Genomic DNA, 18344 nt, shown 5'->3' with positions numbered 1-18344 from the left:
AGCAAAGGCTTTTTGAAGAGACCTTGCCACAAGCCTCAACATAAAATATCATGAAAACAACATTACAGTAGCTACGTAAGACTACACAACACCTGCAATGTTATACAGAAGAGCTCACATGGATAAACCATTGACTTGAAACCAGAACTGAACCCTGCAAAACCCTCTGAGTGCTGGTCTGTATCTCATGAGCAGCTGGAAAGTCTGGGTGCTCAAACAGGGTATGAGGGCACAGGAAAAATTCCTTTAGAGGCACAGGTGCACGACGGGCATACAAGGAAAGAAGGCATCTCAAGTCAACGTAATAGTATAAAGAAAGGGAACGCAAGAAACGTAGAGTTTTGTGCATTTTAAGTGGTATGTAAAGACAAAAGTGACAGGCACGACAGAATTGTAATCGGAACCCATCACTTGACGGGGTTTCAGAAAACCACGGTTGGAAGGAGCGTCTGGATGGATGTGCATCACCAGAAACAGCTTAATTTCTGTGTGGTGTTCAGCAATACTGCACTCCGTACAGAAACCAAGGTCTGACAAAGAAACAAACAAGAAATATCTATTTTTGCCCCTCACAGGCAAAAAGGAACCACTTTAGCCCACTTTTGAAGCTTAGAAATTTCAGACTCAGTATCTCGGAATCCTCCAGGATTTAGGGGTTTGTGTTAGTTCTTACCGTCAGCCGTGTGTCAAGACCCGTGACACAACGGGGAAAAACAACAACTTTGAGTCACGAGGGAATTAAAATTTCCCTCAGTTCATTACACAACACATAATCCCTTGTCTCCTCCTTCCAGAAGAACTGATGTACCCCACACCATGTTTTTGGGGTGTCTTTGGAAAACTGATTCCCGGACAATCACTGAAAGCCTCAGTCCAATGCAGAGGATAGGTTTGACCTCCTGCCAGACAACCGTCCACATTTTTTTAGTTAAAGGACCGAGCAGTCCCACAATGACAGATGCAGTTCTCTGCATTAAGACCTCACCTCTCTCCTCCCACCATTTCACAAGGAAATTAGGTCAAAAACCACAAACATCTCCTTCTTCCTTGAACACAGGCACATTTATGTTTGAAGCCTTGAAGTGGCACACCAACGGCTTGACCTCTGCAGAACCTGTGTTTAAGGCACGGTGTGGTTTTTAAACAGTTGCATTTATTACCTGTATTTTCTTCCATATCTGCAGCAGTAATTTTTTAAGTGCAGCCCAAAAATTTTAAGAGAAAGTTACAACCAGGCTTAGGCCATTGTAGACTCAGAGGCTGAAAGACCTTTGGCCAACACAACTATCTACGTATCAAGTGGGATTTTAAGGGGAGACTGAAAGACAGACCCGAAATATTTTTTTAATCAGTGCTGCTTCAAAAATTGACTATTGAAACCTAAAAGTAAACGCACTCAGAAGAGACTGATGTCCTCTAAAGCAGATCTCTACTGCAGCCACAGCCAGGGAAAATTTTCCACTGCTCCAACACAGAGCGCACCACGGTCCAAAACCACGGGGCTTTCTGTTCGCAGCCACACGAAAAAGATCCCCCCTGAGGGTATTTTTTTAGAAATACAATGAAATAGTGACTTTCATCTTGACAAGAGAGGAGGACTATCACCAGGAGGATGGTGGCAACCCCTCGTGCTTCCCCTGCCACCCACTGAGGCTGACTCATGGGTTCTTCCCGGCTTCATTCCCTGTGCCGCCGGCCCAGCCGTCTGAACGGCTCTTTCTGGAAATGTATCACCATTTCCTTCAGGGTTATGATGTTCCCACTTTCCGTGTGTGTCAAAAGCAAAAACACCCACAAGAAAAAAAAGGAACTAACAGGAGCACACAGACTTCAGTAACTGTCCCGTGATCCTCCCTCCACGCTCTCTCCCAAACTTTGGTTTTCTTCATCCCTAGATTGGATCCTTCACATGTAGGACGTGAATGGTAAAGTGGCCCACGATTAAAGTGTGATTAAAACACTTTTTTTCTCCCTCTACAAAAACAAACTAGCAAGTCAAGGCATGTGGCTTGCCCTAGGTGAGCAAGTCAGGTACCTGAAATTATTCCCGTGCTCGACAAAGAACAGACAAGATATTGTTCATCCAAGCGCAGAAGAAATCCCACGGCAGACTCCATTTATTCACAGGTCTGAACTTCTTTTCAAAAACAGAGAACTTAACCCTCCACCTCTGCAAAACTAACACACAACTGCTCTCGCCCGTTGTTTGGGACAGATTGCAAGTGGGTTTGTCAGGGTGCATCCCTCACCTCTGCTGTCCCTTCAGCAGACACACGCATGTCCTTTAAACAGTGCTCAGTCACATCTGACCACAGCGGCCTTTGGGCCGTGACACCTGCCCCTGGGTTGGGTCAGACGTGTTGTTTCAGACATCCAGCCCCGCAAAGGACCCCGACCTCCTCCATCATTCATTTTACATGAAGAGCGGCTGTCACAACATCTTGACACAGATGACACCTTATCCACCACGTGGCAAAGACAGACTACACGATCTTAAATAGTCCCACGTCACAAAATAGGTGATGATGAATACAACACTGGTCTAATTTTAATAGAAGCGTTTTTTCACCTGCAGGCACAAAACCCAATGCTTCTCAGCTTGCCACAATGTCGGTACTTACGCACAGCTTCTCTCAGAATAACGCATCCCCCGTGTGTGCGAGATACTGGAGCTCTTAGACATGTCTCTGCTGCAGAGCTCAGTCCAGCTTGCATCAGCTTCTGCAGACAGCATGCCTGGTGGCCGTGCAAGACCTCACACATTTATTTAGGGGATACTACAGACCGGATAGTCTATCACGCATGAGAGCGTTGAGTATCTTCCACATTACTCCTTCACCTGTTCGTGTTTCCAAGGGCAACAAAGCATCTTCAATTTTTATTGTAGTCTTTCAACGCTCCTCACGTGCCCCGCAGAGCGGGGAACTCTCTCAAAGTTCACTGAGAACGACTGCAGGGAGCAGCAGAGCCCACCAAAGCACCCACAGCCACGGGACAGACACCCTGCCACGTTACCGCCTCGCTGGGGGCACCGGGATGCTACTCACGGTGCGGATGCGCATGTGGTGCAGGCTGTCCTCATGCCATCATTTGGACTGATGCTAAGGTGAAGACACACTCAAGTGGCATGTTTTGGGTAGTCCTCAGTACTTTTCTGTGGACTCAGGCATTTTTGAAATGTCTGGATTGGGCGAGTAGCAGAGCACTGAAATTATTTTTTGTTGTTGTAAAAAACTCTGCAAGTTCTTCTGTTCGCTGAACTTTCTGTTCAGATTTAACAGTGAGTGATTTATTATAATTAAGCCTCTTGCACATCAGTGTGCGCTTTCCATACGCTGAAGTAATAAAAGAAGCATCCTCCTTTCCCAGTTTTCGTCTAGCCGCCCCATCCCCTCGAGGCCCGGCTGAACTTGTGCTGCGATGACTGGGCAGAAGTGCACCCATGCCAACGGGGACACCACAAAGTCCAGACTAAGCCCTCTTACACTATTTTTGGAAGAAAAAACCGCAACCCTGCACAGAATCACTGGGCTTCACCGTGCCTTGACTGTGAAGAGGAAGCAGATCCGCAGCTGACAACCAGGGATGCGTTTGCCGCCCCAGAGCCGAACGCCACACAGCCGGACCGAGCGCAGCCCTGCCCGCCACCGCAATCACAGAATCACAGAACGGTTTGGGTTGAAAGGGACCTTTAAAGGTCACCTAGTCCAACCCCCAATCCAAAAATACCGATTTCTGAAGTTCTGCTTTTCAAATGAATTCTTGCGACTGAGTATCTACCAGCAAAGCATCCCTGGGGCTTTTAAATACTCGGTAAAATGAGCCACCCTCCATCTTTAGAGCAAAAGTTTCCGATGATGCCTCATTTTCTACATGAAAGCAGACCACAAGTCTAGCGTGAAAGTGCCCATCTCTGGGTCCCGTTCTGGCTATCGTATAGCAGGACTTCATTCTTTCTATGCATTGCTTCAGTTATCTTCAAAGACACCCACCAACTTCATGAAAGTTTAAACAAGCAATAAATAGGGCATCGAAAACTGTGCCACTTGCTGCCTTTCAACCTCCCACTCGTCTGATAAATTCATTACCTCTGCCTGTTAATATGTTGGCAGTGGTAAGAAGTTGTAAAGGTGGGCATGAAACCCATGAAATATTCATCGAGTAAACACTAAAGAAATTTAAACATTAGGAAAGGGCTAAAAAGCTTTACTACTGCGACTCCCAGGGTCCTTTCACATTTGAACTACGTAACAAGTCAAAATACAAGAGGAAGTAAAAGAATCCTTCCTATGATTAATACTGGATTATTAATACTGGATAATCATACTGGATATGATTAATACTGGAATTATTTCAGTGCTATGGACAGTATCACATATAAACAGTCTGTCACATATTTGATAGCATCAAGTTTTACCTACTTGAAATATACATTTATTTATGCAAATCCAAATAATAAATACTGGTTTATATTTATTTAATACAGTTAAATACTCTGAGGAGATGGCAGTGCAACTCCTCCAGTAAATGGCAGTGCATTAAAACCAGAATATTGTTTTTTTATGAAAGGGAAATTTCATGGGAGCAGTTTCACGGTACTCTTGTAGGAAGCAAAATGGCAATAGTGCTGAAAAACTGAGCAATACAGACCAGGTCTCCATGTTTAAAATAAGTATAAATACAGTATTTTAATTCAACAAGCATCTTCTAAACCAAGCCAGCTAAAATAATGACATGCAATAAATTATAGCTACTCCTTTCAGAATCAAAAGCATCATATCTTTTTGGATCATTCATCAAATTCGCATGCAAAAGGGAAGCTGGGTTGTTTTTTTTTCTGAATCCTTCAGTTCTTTCCATATTCTTTTAAATGGAGTTTTCTTGATAGTTAAATCAAAAATCTTTATTTCTGTATTTAAAAAAAAAATTGTATTAAGTCAATGGCCATCAAATGTATTAGATAATCTGATTATCTTGGAAGTTTCTATGCAGCAATGCATTTTCAATGTGCCCGTACTGGTCTGTCAGACAATAATACTCTTCACTTCTCACAGCAAAGTAATGAAGGCTTTGATATTTAGAAAAAAAACAGTTTAGTCTTATTAATCGTTTCTAACTCTCATCACTGAAATTAAGATTTAATTAAAACGTGGATAATAAGATTACTCTTATCCATATTATCATATTTTAAAACACAACTTTGAATGAAGCTTTGAAGATGAACAGCATCTATGCAGAAACTCCCTTTTTACTAATTTTATGAAAATTCTGGGAAGTGAGACAACTAACAAGTTACTTCCCTCTCCCAATTCCCATATCCTTCCATGTTCAGACCAATATGAGTAACTTGTTCTTCTGCTGCTCCACATGCCAGATGCTGACAACCACTTGACATCATTTCAGCAGAAACTTTTATCAGCAGTTTTGCCCTTAGCCCAATTTTTATTTCTATTAGCCATTTAGTTGTTTTGAAAGCCCCAAGGAAAACACCGCTAAGACTGTCATCACTCACGGTAGAGCCCCTTGCTCCCCTAACCCTCTGCGGCCTGTTAGTGCCCAGGCAGAGCAGTGCTTAGCTGCCTCTGCTGTCCTCCAGCCTCAGGTTTTGATGGAAGCAAACGCCAAACACCTAAATTAATGCAGCCAAGGACCAAAGCAAAGGGGCCATCAGCCACTCCTGGCATTTGGTTCTTGCTTGGCTCTCCTTCCATACAGGTTCCCAGGCAAACCACAAAACCACCCTCCTAGAAAGGCTGGGTGTCAACAGCAGCCACCCAAAAACTCGTCAAGATTTCACCACACTGCGTACATGGAACATCATCAGCTTTATTTCCCTTCAACCAAGTCCTCGGAGCAGCTATCCCTTCGGAAGTGCCCCTCTGACGGCAACACGGTGTCACGCACTGCCACTGCCTGAACATTGAACCACTGCCAGACAAACACCACTCCCCACCACGGGGATTTCAGAGATAGCTAGGGCTACATAGGATAGGGCAATGTGCAAGTGAACACTATCATCCCATCACAGAACATAACAGGAGAATCAGTATCTTAAAAAACCCAACAGACCCTTATTTCACTTAGAATCACAGAATCATTAAGGTTGGAAAAGACCTCTAAGATCATCAAGTCCAGCCACCAACCCAACACCCCCAGGCCTCCTAAACCATGGCCCCAGGTGCCACGGCTACACGGTGTTTGAACCTCCACAGGGATGGTGACTCCCCCACCTCTCTGGGCAGCCTGTGCCAATCCCTGACCACTCTGGCAGTGAAGACATTTTTCCTAATATCCAAACTTGAATGAGCCCCTCTCCAGGGCTGTACATGTGTTAGGGTGTAGTGGTAGGAGGGCTTGACGCAACAGGAAGAAATTCCAGTGAAGAAAATTAACTCTATCCCAGCTAAAACCATGACAAGAAGTGAGGATGAATAAAAGATGCTGTGGTGGACCGGTGCATAGAAGATTGCTCTGAGGTCTTTGAAAAAGGCTTTTCTGGTTCTCACCTGACCTAATCTTATGCAGGGCACCTGCACTATTATCCGTCTCCTCCAGTCTCCCCTTAGACAGCTCGTATCATTAGAAAACGCAGAACACATAGGAAGACCATAGTTCCTCATGACGTTTGAATATGTTCATCCTGTTGTCTAACTGATATTTCTTTATTGCATGTTATCTGTGTCCAGTCACGCTGAAGATCCACAGTGACAGCTCCTGGGGCGTGGAGAGCTTGCAGCCCAGGCAGGAGACAGCCTGCGCTTCTCCACCCCTCCCAGAGCTGTCCTGTGCATTTCCCTTACATGGGAAAAAGAAAGTAAAGTGTACAGCACCAGTCATAGGGAGATCAAATACAGAGGTCATCTGGCAAGATTAGAAGCACGTTAATGGGGTCAAAGTCCTGGAAAAACATCCAGGACTGTGTCCCTGGGGGGACCTCCCAGGACGGCCCTTTCCACACCCACTCCCTCCCCACGAATCCAGCGCTGCCCTTACTTGTCGTCGGTGTTGGTTTTGGCAGTTCGGTTCCATTGGGTGGTAAAGCTTGTGCAAATAGAAAACTAACACAGAGCAGCAGGAGCGAGCAGGAATGTTCCATCCTGGACCTAAAAGAAAACGAAAGCAAAAGATAATTTTTCTGGTCAAATTCCTATTACGTTTTTTCCTCACATCAGAACGAAGCTAATAGAAAAAACAATGTTTACTTTAGATAAGGGAAGTTTTAGAACTTGTTTTGTACTCTCCCATTGCCTTATGACTTAACTTTCAGATTTGAGGCAGGAGGAAAAGGAAAATACCGGCTGCTCGCACTAAGAGTTCATTAAGAATGTTTTAAATCCAAGAAGAGGAAGATAACGCTTACCCATCGTTCAAAGACAATGACAGAAATCAGGCCAGAAAAGCTACCCTACATCTGTAAAACGCAGCAGCTGAGGACACTCAGGCAAGGAGTCTGGAAGTCATTTCCATAGTCAAGAATAAAATAAGTACCAGCAGCAGGAATCTTAGGAATAAATGCAAATCTTGAGGGCAAAAAAAAAAATAAATGCAAAAGTCACGTATTTTTGGCGGTTCCTGCCATAACTACATGTATTGTTATCTTCTGCAGAGAGCAGGAGCAGCGTGGGCTGCAGGGTGGCGAAAGCAGCCCAAAACCCCAGCGTGGCCAGACCCCGTCCTAAGGGTCCAAGTGACTTTCCTCCACAAGACCACGACCAATATTTTAACGCCGTGTAACTTCGACACCCAATTCCGGCATCACAGATGCCCAGAGACCGAAACAAAAAGCAAAAGCTTTTACCACCTACAGACCAGTAACAAACGCAAAGTTTAGAGCACCTGTAACAAGCGCCCGTCGGAGTTTCCTCGTCCTACCTGGATTTCCTGCAGGCACGCACGTGGTGCTTCATCAGCACATTGCTTTGGAGAACACGTGTGCCGCAGCTATGAGTCTGCAAACCATAAAGCATTTCACCAGAGCCCTCCCAATGCAGAGAATGTCGGGTTTCGTGAGACCAGAAAGCCATTTCCAACGCAGCAAAGGTTAGAAATTAACAGCTGTGGGTAAATGAGCTGGTCTAGAAATACTCTAGTCCCTCTAAATCGAGGTTTATGTGGAAAAAACAAACGTTGTTATCAATTTGCTGGAAATTTATCCAGTCCCTAATAAACACATTAATTACAAGAAGATGCCATCTCATCTATTAGCCGGTTGCTTGATTTTAAAGTATTTTCTTTGGCAAAAAAAAACCCACGTGACACACAAGCTTTACTTTCCGGATTTCACAAATGGCAGAACACATCCAGATGGTGGCTCTACATCCATTGCTAAAATTATAAGCCCAGCGATACCACACAAGAAAGCTCCCTGACGTTTCAGTACAATATATTTAATATTACAATTTCCCCAGGACATTACATAGTACTGCCTCACAACAGAAAAAAAAAATACCCAGGAATTTGGCAGTTATTAGAATAGCCATTAGAAAATCCTTCCTCTCAATGTAACACGGGATAATCCACCAGAAATAATCTCTGGGTAAGCTCAAATGTATAAAAAAACTTCTGCAACACCACCTTTTTGCCGCGCCTTGATGCGTTACTCAGAAGCGAACCTTAGTCCCAGCCTCTCCGCCGTACCTAGGACTAAAGTCACATTCAGCGCACACCTGGTGTTCTTTAAAAGGAATAAAGAGACTTAACCGTGAATCCCCTCCTGCTTGGGAGGGGCGGCAGCAGCAAGGCTCTGGCCAGCACAGGCGCTGCTCAGCAGAGGGCACCAGGGACTGCAGCTGCCCTGGGGAGCGCGCAGACCCTCCCAGGACGGCCACAGCCTCATCTGCTATTGCAGCTCGTTATTCGTGTTCTGTTTGAAGGCTCTGCAAGCTACAGAGCAGCCCTTCCGCCCGCTGAAAGCAGTTACAGCACGCTCCGTTTGCCGAGGTAACCCCGTCCACAAGGGGGTGCAGGATGCTTCTGCCCATTGCCCCATGGATGCTATTTGAAATTCTTCCAAGTGTTGTGAGAATACAGGAGCAAGGCAATAAATCAACATGAAAGTAAAACGATAGAATATATTTTTGGAGGGGAGAAAAGAAAAGTATAAAACTGTGTTTACATGGGAGCACACACTTAATAGTATTTCTTTATTCTTGCTCCCCTTCTTACAATTTGGAAGCTCAATGGACATCGCTCATTATGCTAAAGAAAAAATTCAGCTAAGAAAGAATAATAAAAATTATTATTAGCATCAAATTGTACTTTCTTAAATTCCTTTTTTTTCCCCCCAGTCCAGCTTCCTACAGACAGATTTACTCATTCAATTCCTCCTCCTCCTGTTTACAATTTAAGCAGTCTAGGTGTCTTAACACTAACAGGCTCAGCCAACAGCCAGGTTAACCCTGAAGTAGCCATTCTTGGGATTAGATAACTAATTACACGTAACAGCTTACTGCAAACTGTCCCTGCATTGGCTACACTGCATTTACCATTATAAAAAACCTTCCAAAATTTAACAATTTAGAATCATAAAGCACTAGGACGCTGGAAGCTCAGAACACGCAGCAGCAGTTTATGTAAACTGAAGGGGAGGGGGGGGAAGGAAGAGGATTTGGAAATCTGGAATTAAACCAGAATAAAAGTGGAGTCAATAGGGAGAGGGCTGGCATTGCCAGGAACGAGGCGCTGCATGCTGCACTTCACTGTAATGCTTTACGCCCTCAGCAAAGGCTGCTTAAATCCACCGGACTTTTGGGGCAATCAGTTCTGGCAGGTACAGGGCGCTGCTTTCCTCAACAGTTTTGCGCTGGAGCGCTCAGTTCAGCGGCTCACCCTTAATATACACCCGGCTCTTAAAAAGAAAAGAAAATTAGAAACAAACAAGCAAAAAAAATTGAAGCTGCTGGCAGGTTTCCAGAAGACTGGGAAGCGTAAGGAACATCAACGTTTCCCCAGAATTACCGTTATGAGGGTTTTACAGACACAAACCCCACTCCAGCCACCTTGTATCTGTTCGCTTAAAAGTGATGAAGTGTAACTTGGGTAACCAGTCGCTGCTCCACAATCTAATGAAAAATAAACACATCCACAAAGATTATGCACATTCTGGCCTCTCCCATTTGGCCGAAGCACTTTGTACTTCTGCTTGCTAAAGGCAGAAGGATTAAAACTCAGAGCAAATTTGGGTGCCGCAGCACAGAGACGGATGGAAAAGACTGAGCTTAGCACGACCAGGCCCTACGTACGACTCAGTTCTCCTCCTCAGGCTGGGGCGATGGGGAGGCGAGCGAATGGCAGCGATGTAGAAACACTGTAAGCCTTACTGTATATGTGTCGATGTACTTCACGCGCAGCACAACAACGATATAATTTTTTGAACGAAAAAACCCCACCGCCCTAGACACAGCAGCATTTTCCATCCTTAAGAAGGTACAAGGTCATGACACAGTCTGTTAAAAAGGCAAAAAAAAAGTAAAAAACTAATAACAACTCCTCTCCGGAGAGCACAGGCAGGTAGAAAAGCACGGCTGAACAAGAAAGGACGACCACGTGCTACAAAAGAAGCCTCTTGTTGATAAAATCGGAAAGAAGATCGAGGTAGAGACACACATTGCCATGATTACGCAGCTTTGCTCTAAGGCAACTGCTGCCCCGCCTGGAAAAAGAAATAGGACCTGCTTTCATAACTGCGTGGGGATACAATGCATTTTTATCTACTTACATCCTACTACCTCCAGCCTTTATTTCATGGATATGCAGGGCTCAGGCACTTTAACTCCATAGAATAGTATTTTTTGTAGTGAAGGATTCTTAGCTGTATCTGATTATCTGAAGCCTTAAAAAAAGGTGCCAGAGATTCCTGTTACAACCACAGTTTTAAAAGTTGGCATTGTTATAGATAAATGCTACTACGTCCAACAGAGAACTTGACACCACGACAAAAAAAAAAAAAAAAAAGAAAAAAGAAAAAAAAAATCACTGTAAAATTGCACAGCCAACTCAAACCCTGCCAAGGAGGCAGAGCACTTGAAATCAAAATGCAATCCATAAAGGACTGGCTCAGAAATTAGGGGAGCGCGTGGAGCCTGTGCACAGCTCTTCCCTGCGTCGGGATCGCTGCCACCGCTTCTTGCAAGGAGACACCGCGGGGGATGGCCCAGCTCCCCAAAATGTGGGAAAACAGCATTATTTTCAGGGATTACTACATTAGTGCTTTATTTCTATTTTGGCTGCAGAACTAAACCCTCGTCTGACCTGACAGCTTACGAATAAAACCTGGGTTTTAAGAAAACATGCTAATAAAACCTCGGTCACGCTGCGCGGCGTTTTTCCAAGGCGGCTGATGCACAAGGTACTTCAGAGGGGGTTAAATAGACACCCATTCCCTGCATCCTCCTAAAGCAGCAAGAAAACAGCGAAACATCTCATCTAACACAGAGGATGGTGGAGAGACTGTTGAGTTTTGGTTTCTTCCCCCCTCAGGCTTTAGTATCATGCAGCTCAGGTTGTGCCCCAGATTTTTAGTGCTAAAAATGTAATATTCTGAAAGGCGAAGCACTATCGATTCAGAAAATAAAATTAAAAGTGAGAGACATGAAAGCATTGTCACTGTAGGTTGACAGATGCGTTGGCCCCTGGGACACTGGCCACACCAAAAGCAAGTGCCTACCCAGGAAGATAGTTTTTTAAAAAAAAATAAAAAGGGCAGAAAGCCACCCTCTCTCCTTGCTCTATCTTTTCTCCTTTTGCTCTTCCTGCTTTCCACCCATAAAGCCCCAAACACAGTTGGTCCCGTTGAAGGGTCTTAAGCCGCAGTGTCTGTCTTCTCCAGCCGCTGGGGGTTGCCCTACCTGGAGCAGGCGAGGCGGCGCGGCGCCGCGACCCCCGGCCGGCAGCCCCGGGCACCGGGAGGAGCTCTCATCCCCCGTTGGGCTGACCGCAGCGATGGTCTCCCTTCCTGAACCTCCGGCATTCCCACTGCGTCCCTGCCGACCCACCTTAGCACACCAGGCAGCGCCGAGTTACAGTTTAACCGGAATAGCTCTTGCGTGACTTCATTTTTGGTTACGACTTTATTGCACCATTACGTCATAAGGCGGGTAACAAGCCATTACCGCAGCGCTTCAAAGACAATTATTCATTTGAATTATGTTTTTACAAAACAACTAGAAAAAGAAACGCTCCTTTTAGTTCCAAAGGAACAGGGGGAACGTGGGGCCTTGCATGAGGATGAATTCAAGACGCACGGCTTCAAGGGTAGCGCCGGGTCCCAGCGGAGCCCCCGGCCGACCGCCGTCCCCCCTTGGGCAGTCGGCATCAAAGCCCGGGGGGCAGCAGGACACCCCAGGCCCCCACGAGCCCGTCCCACCGCTCCACGGGGCATCAGCTGGGAACAGCTTTTCAGTATTTCTCTTGTTCGGGGTAGCCACTCAACACCGATCTCTTTACTTGGAGTTATACATTAAGCCCCAAATCAAATTTCCAGGAGTTTGGTAAAAGTGCCATGTTTTGACCTGCTTTAAAATGTAGGAGCTTTAGAAAAAATCGAATATAGCAAGTATCTTTCCCTTTTCTTCTTTTTGAATCCCTGTAATTCTACCTCAGAGACTCAGGATGTCCTAAAATCCAGAGGAAAAAAAGGACTTGAGATGCCGGTCGCGACGCTTGCGCGTGCGTTCGGCACAGCCCAGCAAGCAGCAGGAGCGCGGGCAGGGACCTCTCCGCGGGGGAAGCCTTCCCGAAATGCAGCCGCGCGCCTGCTGCACGGCCGTTCCTCAGAGGCAGGGCAGAAAGCACCCCCTGAGGGAAAGTCAAATTTCATCCCAAAAACGTGCTTTTTATGGGACTGCCTACAGCACACTCACTGTTGGGTTTTTTTGTACGTATAACTACAAGCTTTGTTTCTGACCTCTTCAGGAACAGCAAGAGAATTGAAGGGATAAATATCTAATATTTAAAGTTGTGTACAATTAATATAACCACTCACAAAACTAGATCTGACAACAATTCCTCACATATTCTATGCAAATACCTGCAATAAAGATAATTGAGAGGAGATGGAAATAATTAGATTTAAAAAATACAAATCAGAATAATCACTTACACGTAAGAGATTGAGGGAGGCAAAGTACCAATTGACTGTATAAAATGATTTTCCATTTAGAATAATCAAGCCTGACAGACTGCCTTACTCGCTTAGTCCCTTCGTCTCTAATTCAGGTAGACAAATTATTACATTTGCTTTCATTTTCTCGTACGATGAGGTCAGCGTACGCAGCACAGAGCAGGTGTGTGAGAAAAATTTACAGCTGGCGGGCGAGAAACGACGATTTCTGATCTGCCGGAGGCCAGTTTCGCAGGTAAGCCCACCGGCCATCTGCCCGGCACACGCGTTCAGGGACTACAAGCAGCTTAACAAGGATTTATAGAGAAAATACGTTCAGAAAAGTTATGCAGAAAGATGCATAACAACACAGACAAAATTTACCACTTCTGTAATAGCAATTTTTAAATTCTGCTGACCCGCTATAGCCGGTCCTATCTGTCTCTCTCAGATTCACGAGCAAGGCTCAAAACCCAGTCTACCATGGTTAACGCTAGTTCAAACCCATTTCAATTAGCAATGCCGAGATCTCCGGTGAATATAAATTACTGGTTGTCACCAGCAGATTAAGCACTGCATTAGCAGGTCTGCTCTGAAAAGGATTAAATGACGGTGTTGACAGTGGGGTTGACATGCCACCGTTACAAAGTGACATTTGTCACCTTAAAAAGGGTGAGGAATTTTTTCAATCCATCGCACTCTACAAATGCACCCAGGACCAGGAGGCAGCAGCCTTTGGTATGACAGTGATCTGTCTTCTGCTTGCTTGGGGGTCTTGGTACTGTTGCTCACCAGGATGAGATTCAAAGCCGTTCTGAAGATATACCGTGTGTTAAATTACATTAAAAAGAGGATTGGTTTAGATGTGTTTAAAACTGGGAATGTAATGAACTTTGACTGCAGCCTTCATTTTGGAAAAGCATGCATATCGCGCCCATGTATTACATACACAGCTTATCTGCAGCCCCATAGCTCTGGAAATGAATTAAAAAAAGAAAGATTTCTTTTCCATGCCATGCTAAGTGACTCTCAATGAAGCAACACAAAGGCTGTGAAGATTTTGGGACATCATATCTAAAACTACACAGGTCAGGCCTGGAATAGTCAGCTTTCATATCACAAAAATTCAAAATTAGGAAAAGAGCACACAAAAGAGAGAAGGAACTACAACTTCAGAGAGAAAGAGATGAAAATTATTTTCAAATTCAAAACTACATTTCCACGCTGCAATAAAAAAAGCTTAGGATGATTAATACAGCCTCTCTCTCGCAGATGTACATTTATTCTCAAACACTTTTCAAAGAACTCTTTTGCCAGTTTTTGCTGTTGTCTGACCAGCTTTTGCAGGAGAAAGAACAGTCTCAGCAGGTGCATTTCTGAAGTAGTCGTAACCCATCTCCACCAGCTAACACCGAGACTAATACTGACTTAAACTGAGCTAGGGTAAGCCGGTCCACGCTAACCGGAGTAAATGAAATAGAATTCATCAGGATGGAGGCAACAAGCAAATTATAATTTATAAAATAGCCCCCCACCTGATGATACAACATTATTTTCAGCTGCGATGGGTACCATTACGGATATCTGTCAAGCCCAGACTGCTCTAACCAGGAGCTAGAGTTCCAAAGTCAATGCGCCGAGGACACCATTTCACAACTTTCTTACCTGATGTAGAGGAAAGTGTTTAAATATCCCTGAAATTTTAAACAAAACTCCTGTGGTTTCTTCCGTTATAAACCAAAAAAACACCCCAAAACCCAAACCCAAATACCTATGTCAACTAAAAGAATCCCCTGATAATATATATATTTTTGAAAGATTCATACCTGTTGTGTCATGAACTGAAGCTTTAATCATTAAGGAGGAAGTTAAAGTAACCCCTATCTAAAGCTAAGTGTAAAGTCCCATGATTTCAGTCTAATTAATTGAGTCATGTTTATTTAGGTGTTCACACAACTGCAAGGGGATTAATTCTAAATACAGCCAAAAGAGCCGTTACGTGCTCAGCAACATGGTGGAGCAAAAAGGGCCGTCTTTGCAAAAGGTCCTCGAGAAATCACCGAGGACGTTCCCCCACCACAGGCTGGACCAACTATACCTACCCTGCTGTTGATGCTTTAGTCTGAAGTGTGCATCCAAACCTCCAGGTCTTCAGCATCCCCCAGCTCTGTACCCCAGTCCTTCACTTTTTCTTTTTAAAATTTATTTTCCCTGTGTAGAGTCAGCCCACCTCTCCTTCCCCCCACTCCCTGAGAGACGGGTTACTAACTATTCCCATTTGAGCTTCCTATGCTTCAAGACAGCATCTCCCTTTAATCATCTCTTCTGTAAACTCATTAAGAGCAGCAATTCTTCCTGGCTCTCCAAACAGATCACTTCCAAACCCCAGTAATTCACATTATTGTCTTCTGGACTCTCTTGGCCCAAGATCCTTCCCGAAGTCCTGGTGCTCTGGGTAAGGCCTCATCGGCCCGAAATGCAGGGGTAACATCGTTCACCATCTCACAGGTTCATACATCTCATATGCCGTGACATGGGAAGGATCAGACAGGTTCTTTGGAGACAAACTGCTTCAGCAACTCACAGGGTGCAGCCGACGACTTCTGCTTCAGACTTTGCAATCGCTTTGCCTCTGCACGCTGTCCTCTCCACGGTGTTTCCCTAATTAGTCTCAGATTGCTTTCAACGCCATTAATACGACGCTCCCCATGCAAGCCAAGCCATTAATAGACAAAATACATAACAACACCCCGGCTACTGTGAAGGCCACACACCTGCACCCTTCAGGGCAGAGCTGTTCCAATTAAGAGCTACTCTGAAAGCATCGGTTTCATCACATCCGTCTTTTCCTAACATGCTTCTGAACAAGCATCGTCTCTCTGAGACCGGAGCAAAACCCCACTACAACATCCACAGGTTCTGCTGAAATCCATAAGGCGTGTCACGCCGTCGTGGGAAAAAGCCTGATTTGACAGGACATGTCACTCCCTACGCATTTTTCCAGCAGTTTCCAGAATGTTCTCAGGTGAGGATTTCATACAGGCCACCCAATTTGAAAACACCTAACTCCACCGGCACGCGAATCCGCCCTTTCCCTGTGGCAGCCCGAGTTCCCACCCCTGCAGCCCCGCTCCCACGCGGCGCTGGTGCCCGGTGGGTTGGGTTGCCGGTTCCCCGCTCGTCCCCAGGCACGGCAGGCGCCCGACACGCTCGGCATCCTCTGCCGCGGAGGAGGGCTAAGCCACCGCTCCTCCGCACGTTCTTTCACCTACCTTTAGCATTCCCAGATGCAGCCCCTGAAGGACCATTTCTTTCAGTGACACTTAAGCCCCACCGCTCGCAGTCCCCTCGTGAAGGTACAGCTGTGAGGGAGCAGAATGACATCAACCTCGCAAAACCAAACGTCTTTTTTCTCAGAAACCAGAAAATTCACGAGAAGTTGGTTCTTCTCTTTTCGGTCCCAGGGAGAGACGCTTTCCCTCACGTCTTAACTGCGATGCACGGCCCTGCCCTCAAAATAGCAAACTGCCGCTCCGGGGAGAGGGCTCCTCGCCGCAGTAACAACCTTGACCTGAAACGCCAGGTCTAAGCCCAAACTCCACTGCGTGACAGCTTCAGCTGGAACAGAAGAGGCAGAAAATGGGAACCAGAACAGCAAGTCCCGGAGCTCTGTGCCACCATCACTCCACCCGTTCGTGTCCCGGTGTCTCCACCCCAACCACCCCATCTCACCCGCGGTCCATGCTCAGCGTCGCCTGCCAGCTGCCGGCAAGTGACCCCATACACAGGCGTGATTCTCAACCAACTGCTTCCATGCAAAGCACAAAAGCTGCTGTAGAAGTATTTCTTGAGCTAAAGGAAGAGCTGAATTAGTTGTCTGCAGTATTTAAATGGCAATATTTCTGCAGGCTCATCAGATAATCCTCTAATGTGAGTCTCCACTGTATGACATTTTTACAGGAAGAACGAACTATCTCCAGTTTATTGCCATTTTTCTTGCTTCTACCGTGCAGCTGGGCTTGGACTTATTCCCTTTTTTTTATGACCACTTTCACCATTTCCTTTTTGCTAATGTGCCCAGTCGCAGCAGAGGTGTCTGCAATGCAGGGCTGCGTGCATGAGAATTAAGAACTACGCCTTGCTCTTAATCATCAGCAAAACGACTTATGGAAAGCAAGCCATACCTGCTCGAACTACCGCTGAATTTATGAAATGGTTAACAGAACATTTCGTATCGCATTAGCAGTATCATGAGCCAGTCATGCAATTTTACATACATAAAAGCTTATAATCAGTGAGGAGCCAGCCCTCCCCTGGCCCCCATTTCCCGGCACAGGAGACCATTATATCAGTGTTTTGACAAAAATTTAAACAACCCCAGCTTTTGGAGTGTAGAAAGAGCAGCCAATCTATTCAAATACAGCGTGGGAGAAAAGGCCTCATCTTATTTTGGGCAGAGGAGGTTTATAAATGGCCTGGGCTCTCACTGCTAACCCCTACTAGCCCCGCCGATCCCTTTCCTACCCCATATCTCTAGAAATTCTAGATCAGCGGCTAAACCCTAAAAGAAACTTTAAAGTTTAGAGACAGATGCTCTGCACAGAAGAAATTACATCCGGACAATGAGTTTCGACTTCCAAGTGAAAAGCCTGGGCAAAACGGTCGCGAGGCCGAGCTCCGACTCGTGGTTATGGAGGGGCGGCACGGGCAGGATGCCGGTGCTGAGTCAGCGGGAAGCCCACGCTCCGGCCGTCGCCCCCGCGGCGCGGCGCGCAGCAAGGCAGGTGGTGTGCGTCCCGGGTTGGCGGTGGCCGACCTCGCGGGGCAGCTGTGACTCCTGGCCGCCGGTGCCACAACCGCACGCCGCGGCCACGGCCCCTGGGGGACGCTCGCACCAGCCCCAGTGCTAAGAGTTGCCCAAGAGCCAAGCGGAGGACCAAGCCATGAAAGACTGAGTTGAGATTAAAGCACAGAACATTATTATGGTGAAAATGAAAGAAAAAACATTGGATTATTTTAAAAGCGCATGTTGTCTATGCCACAGCCGTTTTACATTCCTATTTCAGATCCAAATGTGTGTCTTGCTGCATAAATATTCATTGTTCATCCTTCTTGGTCTCATTTTAGATAAATAAAGATCTCTGCAGCAAGTCTCTATTTTGAATTATTTACTATTTTACCTGTGAGCTCACCAAAAGAGTGAGCTTGTTAACACAGAAACAATGAGAAGGAGAAGAGACTTCTC

The 18344-nt window shown here is 45.6% G+C and overlaps 1 protein-coding gene across 3 annotated transcripts in view; it reads right to left on the bottom strand.

The window, feature by feature from the left end:
* Nucleotides 1-18344, bottom strand: part of PTPRE (protein tyrosine phosphatase receptor type E) — a 109571-nt gene that overhangs the window by 33549 nt on the left and 57678 nt on the right. For 2 of the 3 annotated variants that reach the window (XM_075107726.1, XM_075107725.1), the window contains one exon: nt 6994-7103. In XM_075107726.1, coding sequence (XP_074963827.1) covers nt 6994-7096 — 103 coding nt within the window. In that variant the 5' untranslated portion in view covers nt 7097-7103. Of the gene's footprint in view, nt 1-6993; nt 7104-7872; nt 7913-18344 lie in introns of those variants that run through there. The other variant, XM_075107724.1, reaches the window with a different exon arrangement.

The sequence above is a fragment of the Phalacrocorax aristotelis genome, chromosome 12 (assembly GCF_949628215.1).
Source record: "Phalacrocorax aristotelis chromosome 12, bGulAri2.1, whole genome shotgun sequence".
NCBI lineage: Eukaryota > Metazoa > Chordata > Aves > Suliformes > Phalacrocoracidae > Phalacrocorax > Phalacrocorax aristotelis.
The sequence above is the reverse complement of the archived record's forward strand: the minus strand, read 5'-3'. Positions and strand labels throughout refer to the sequence as shown.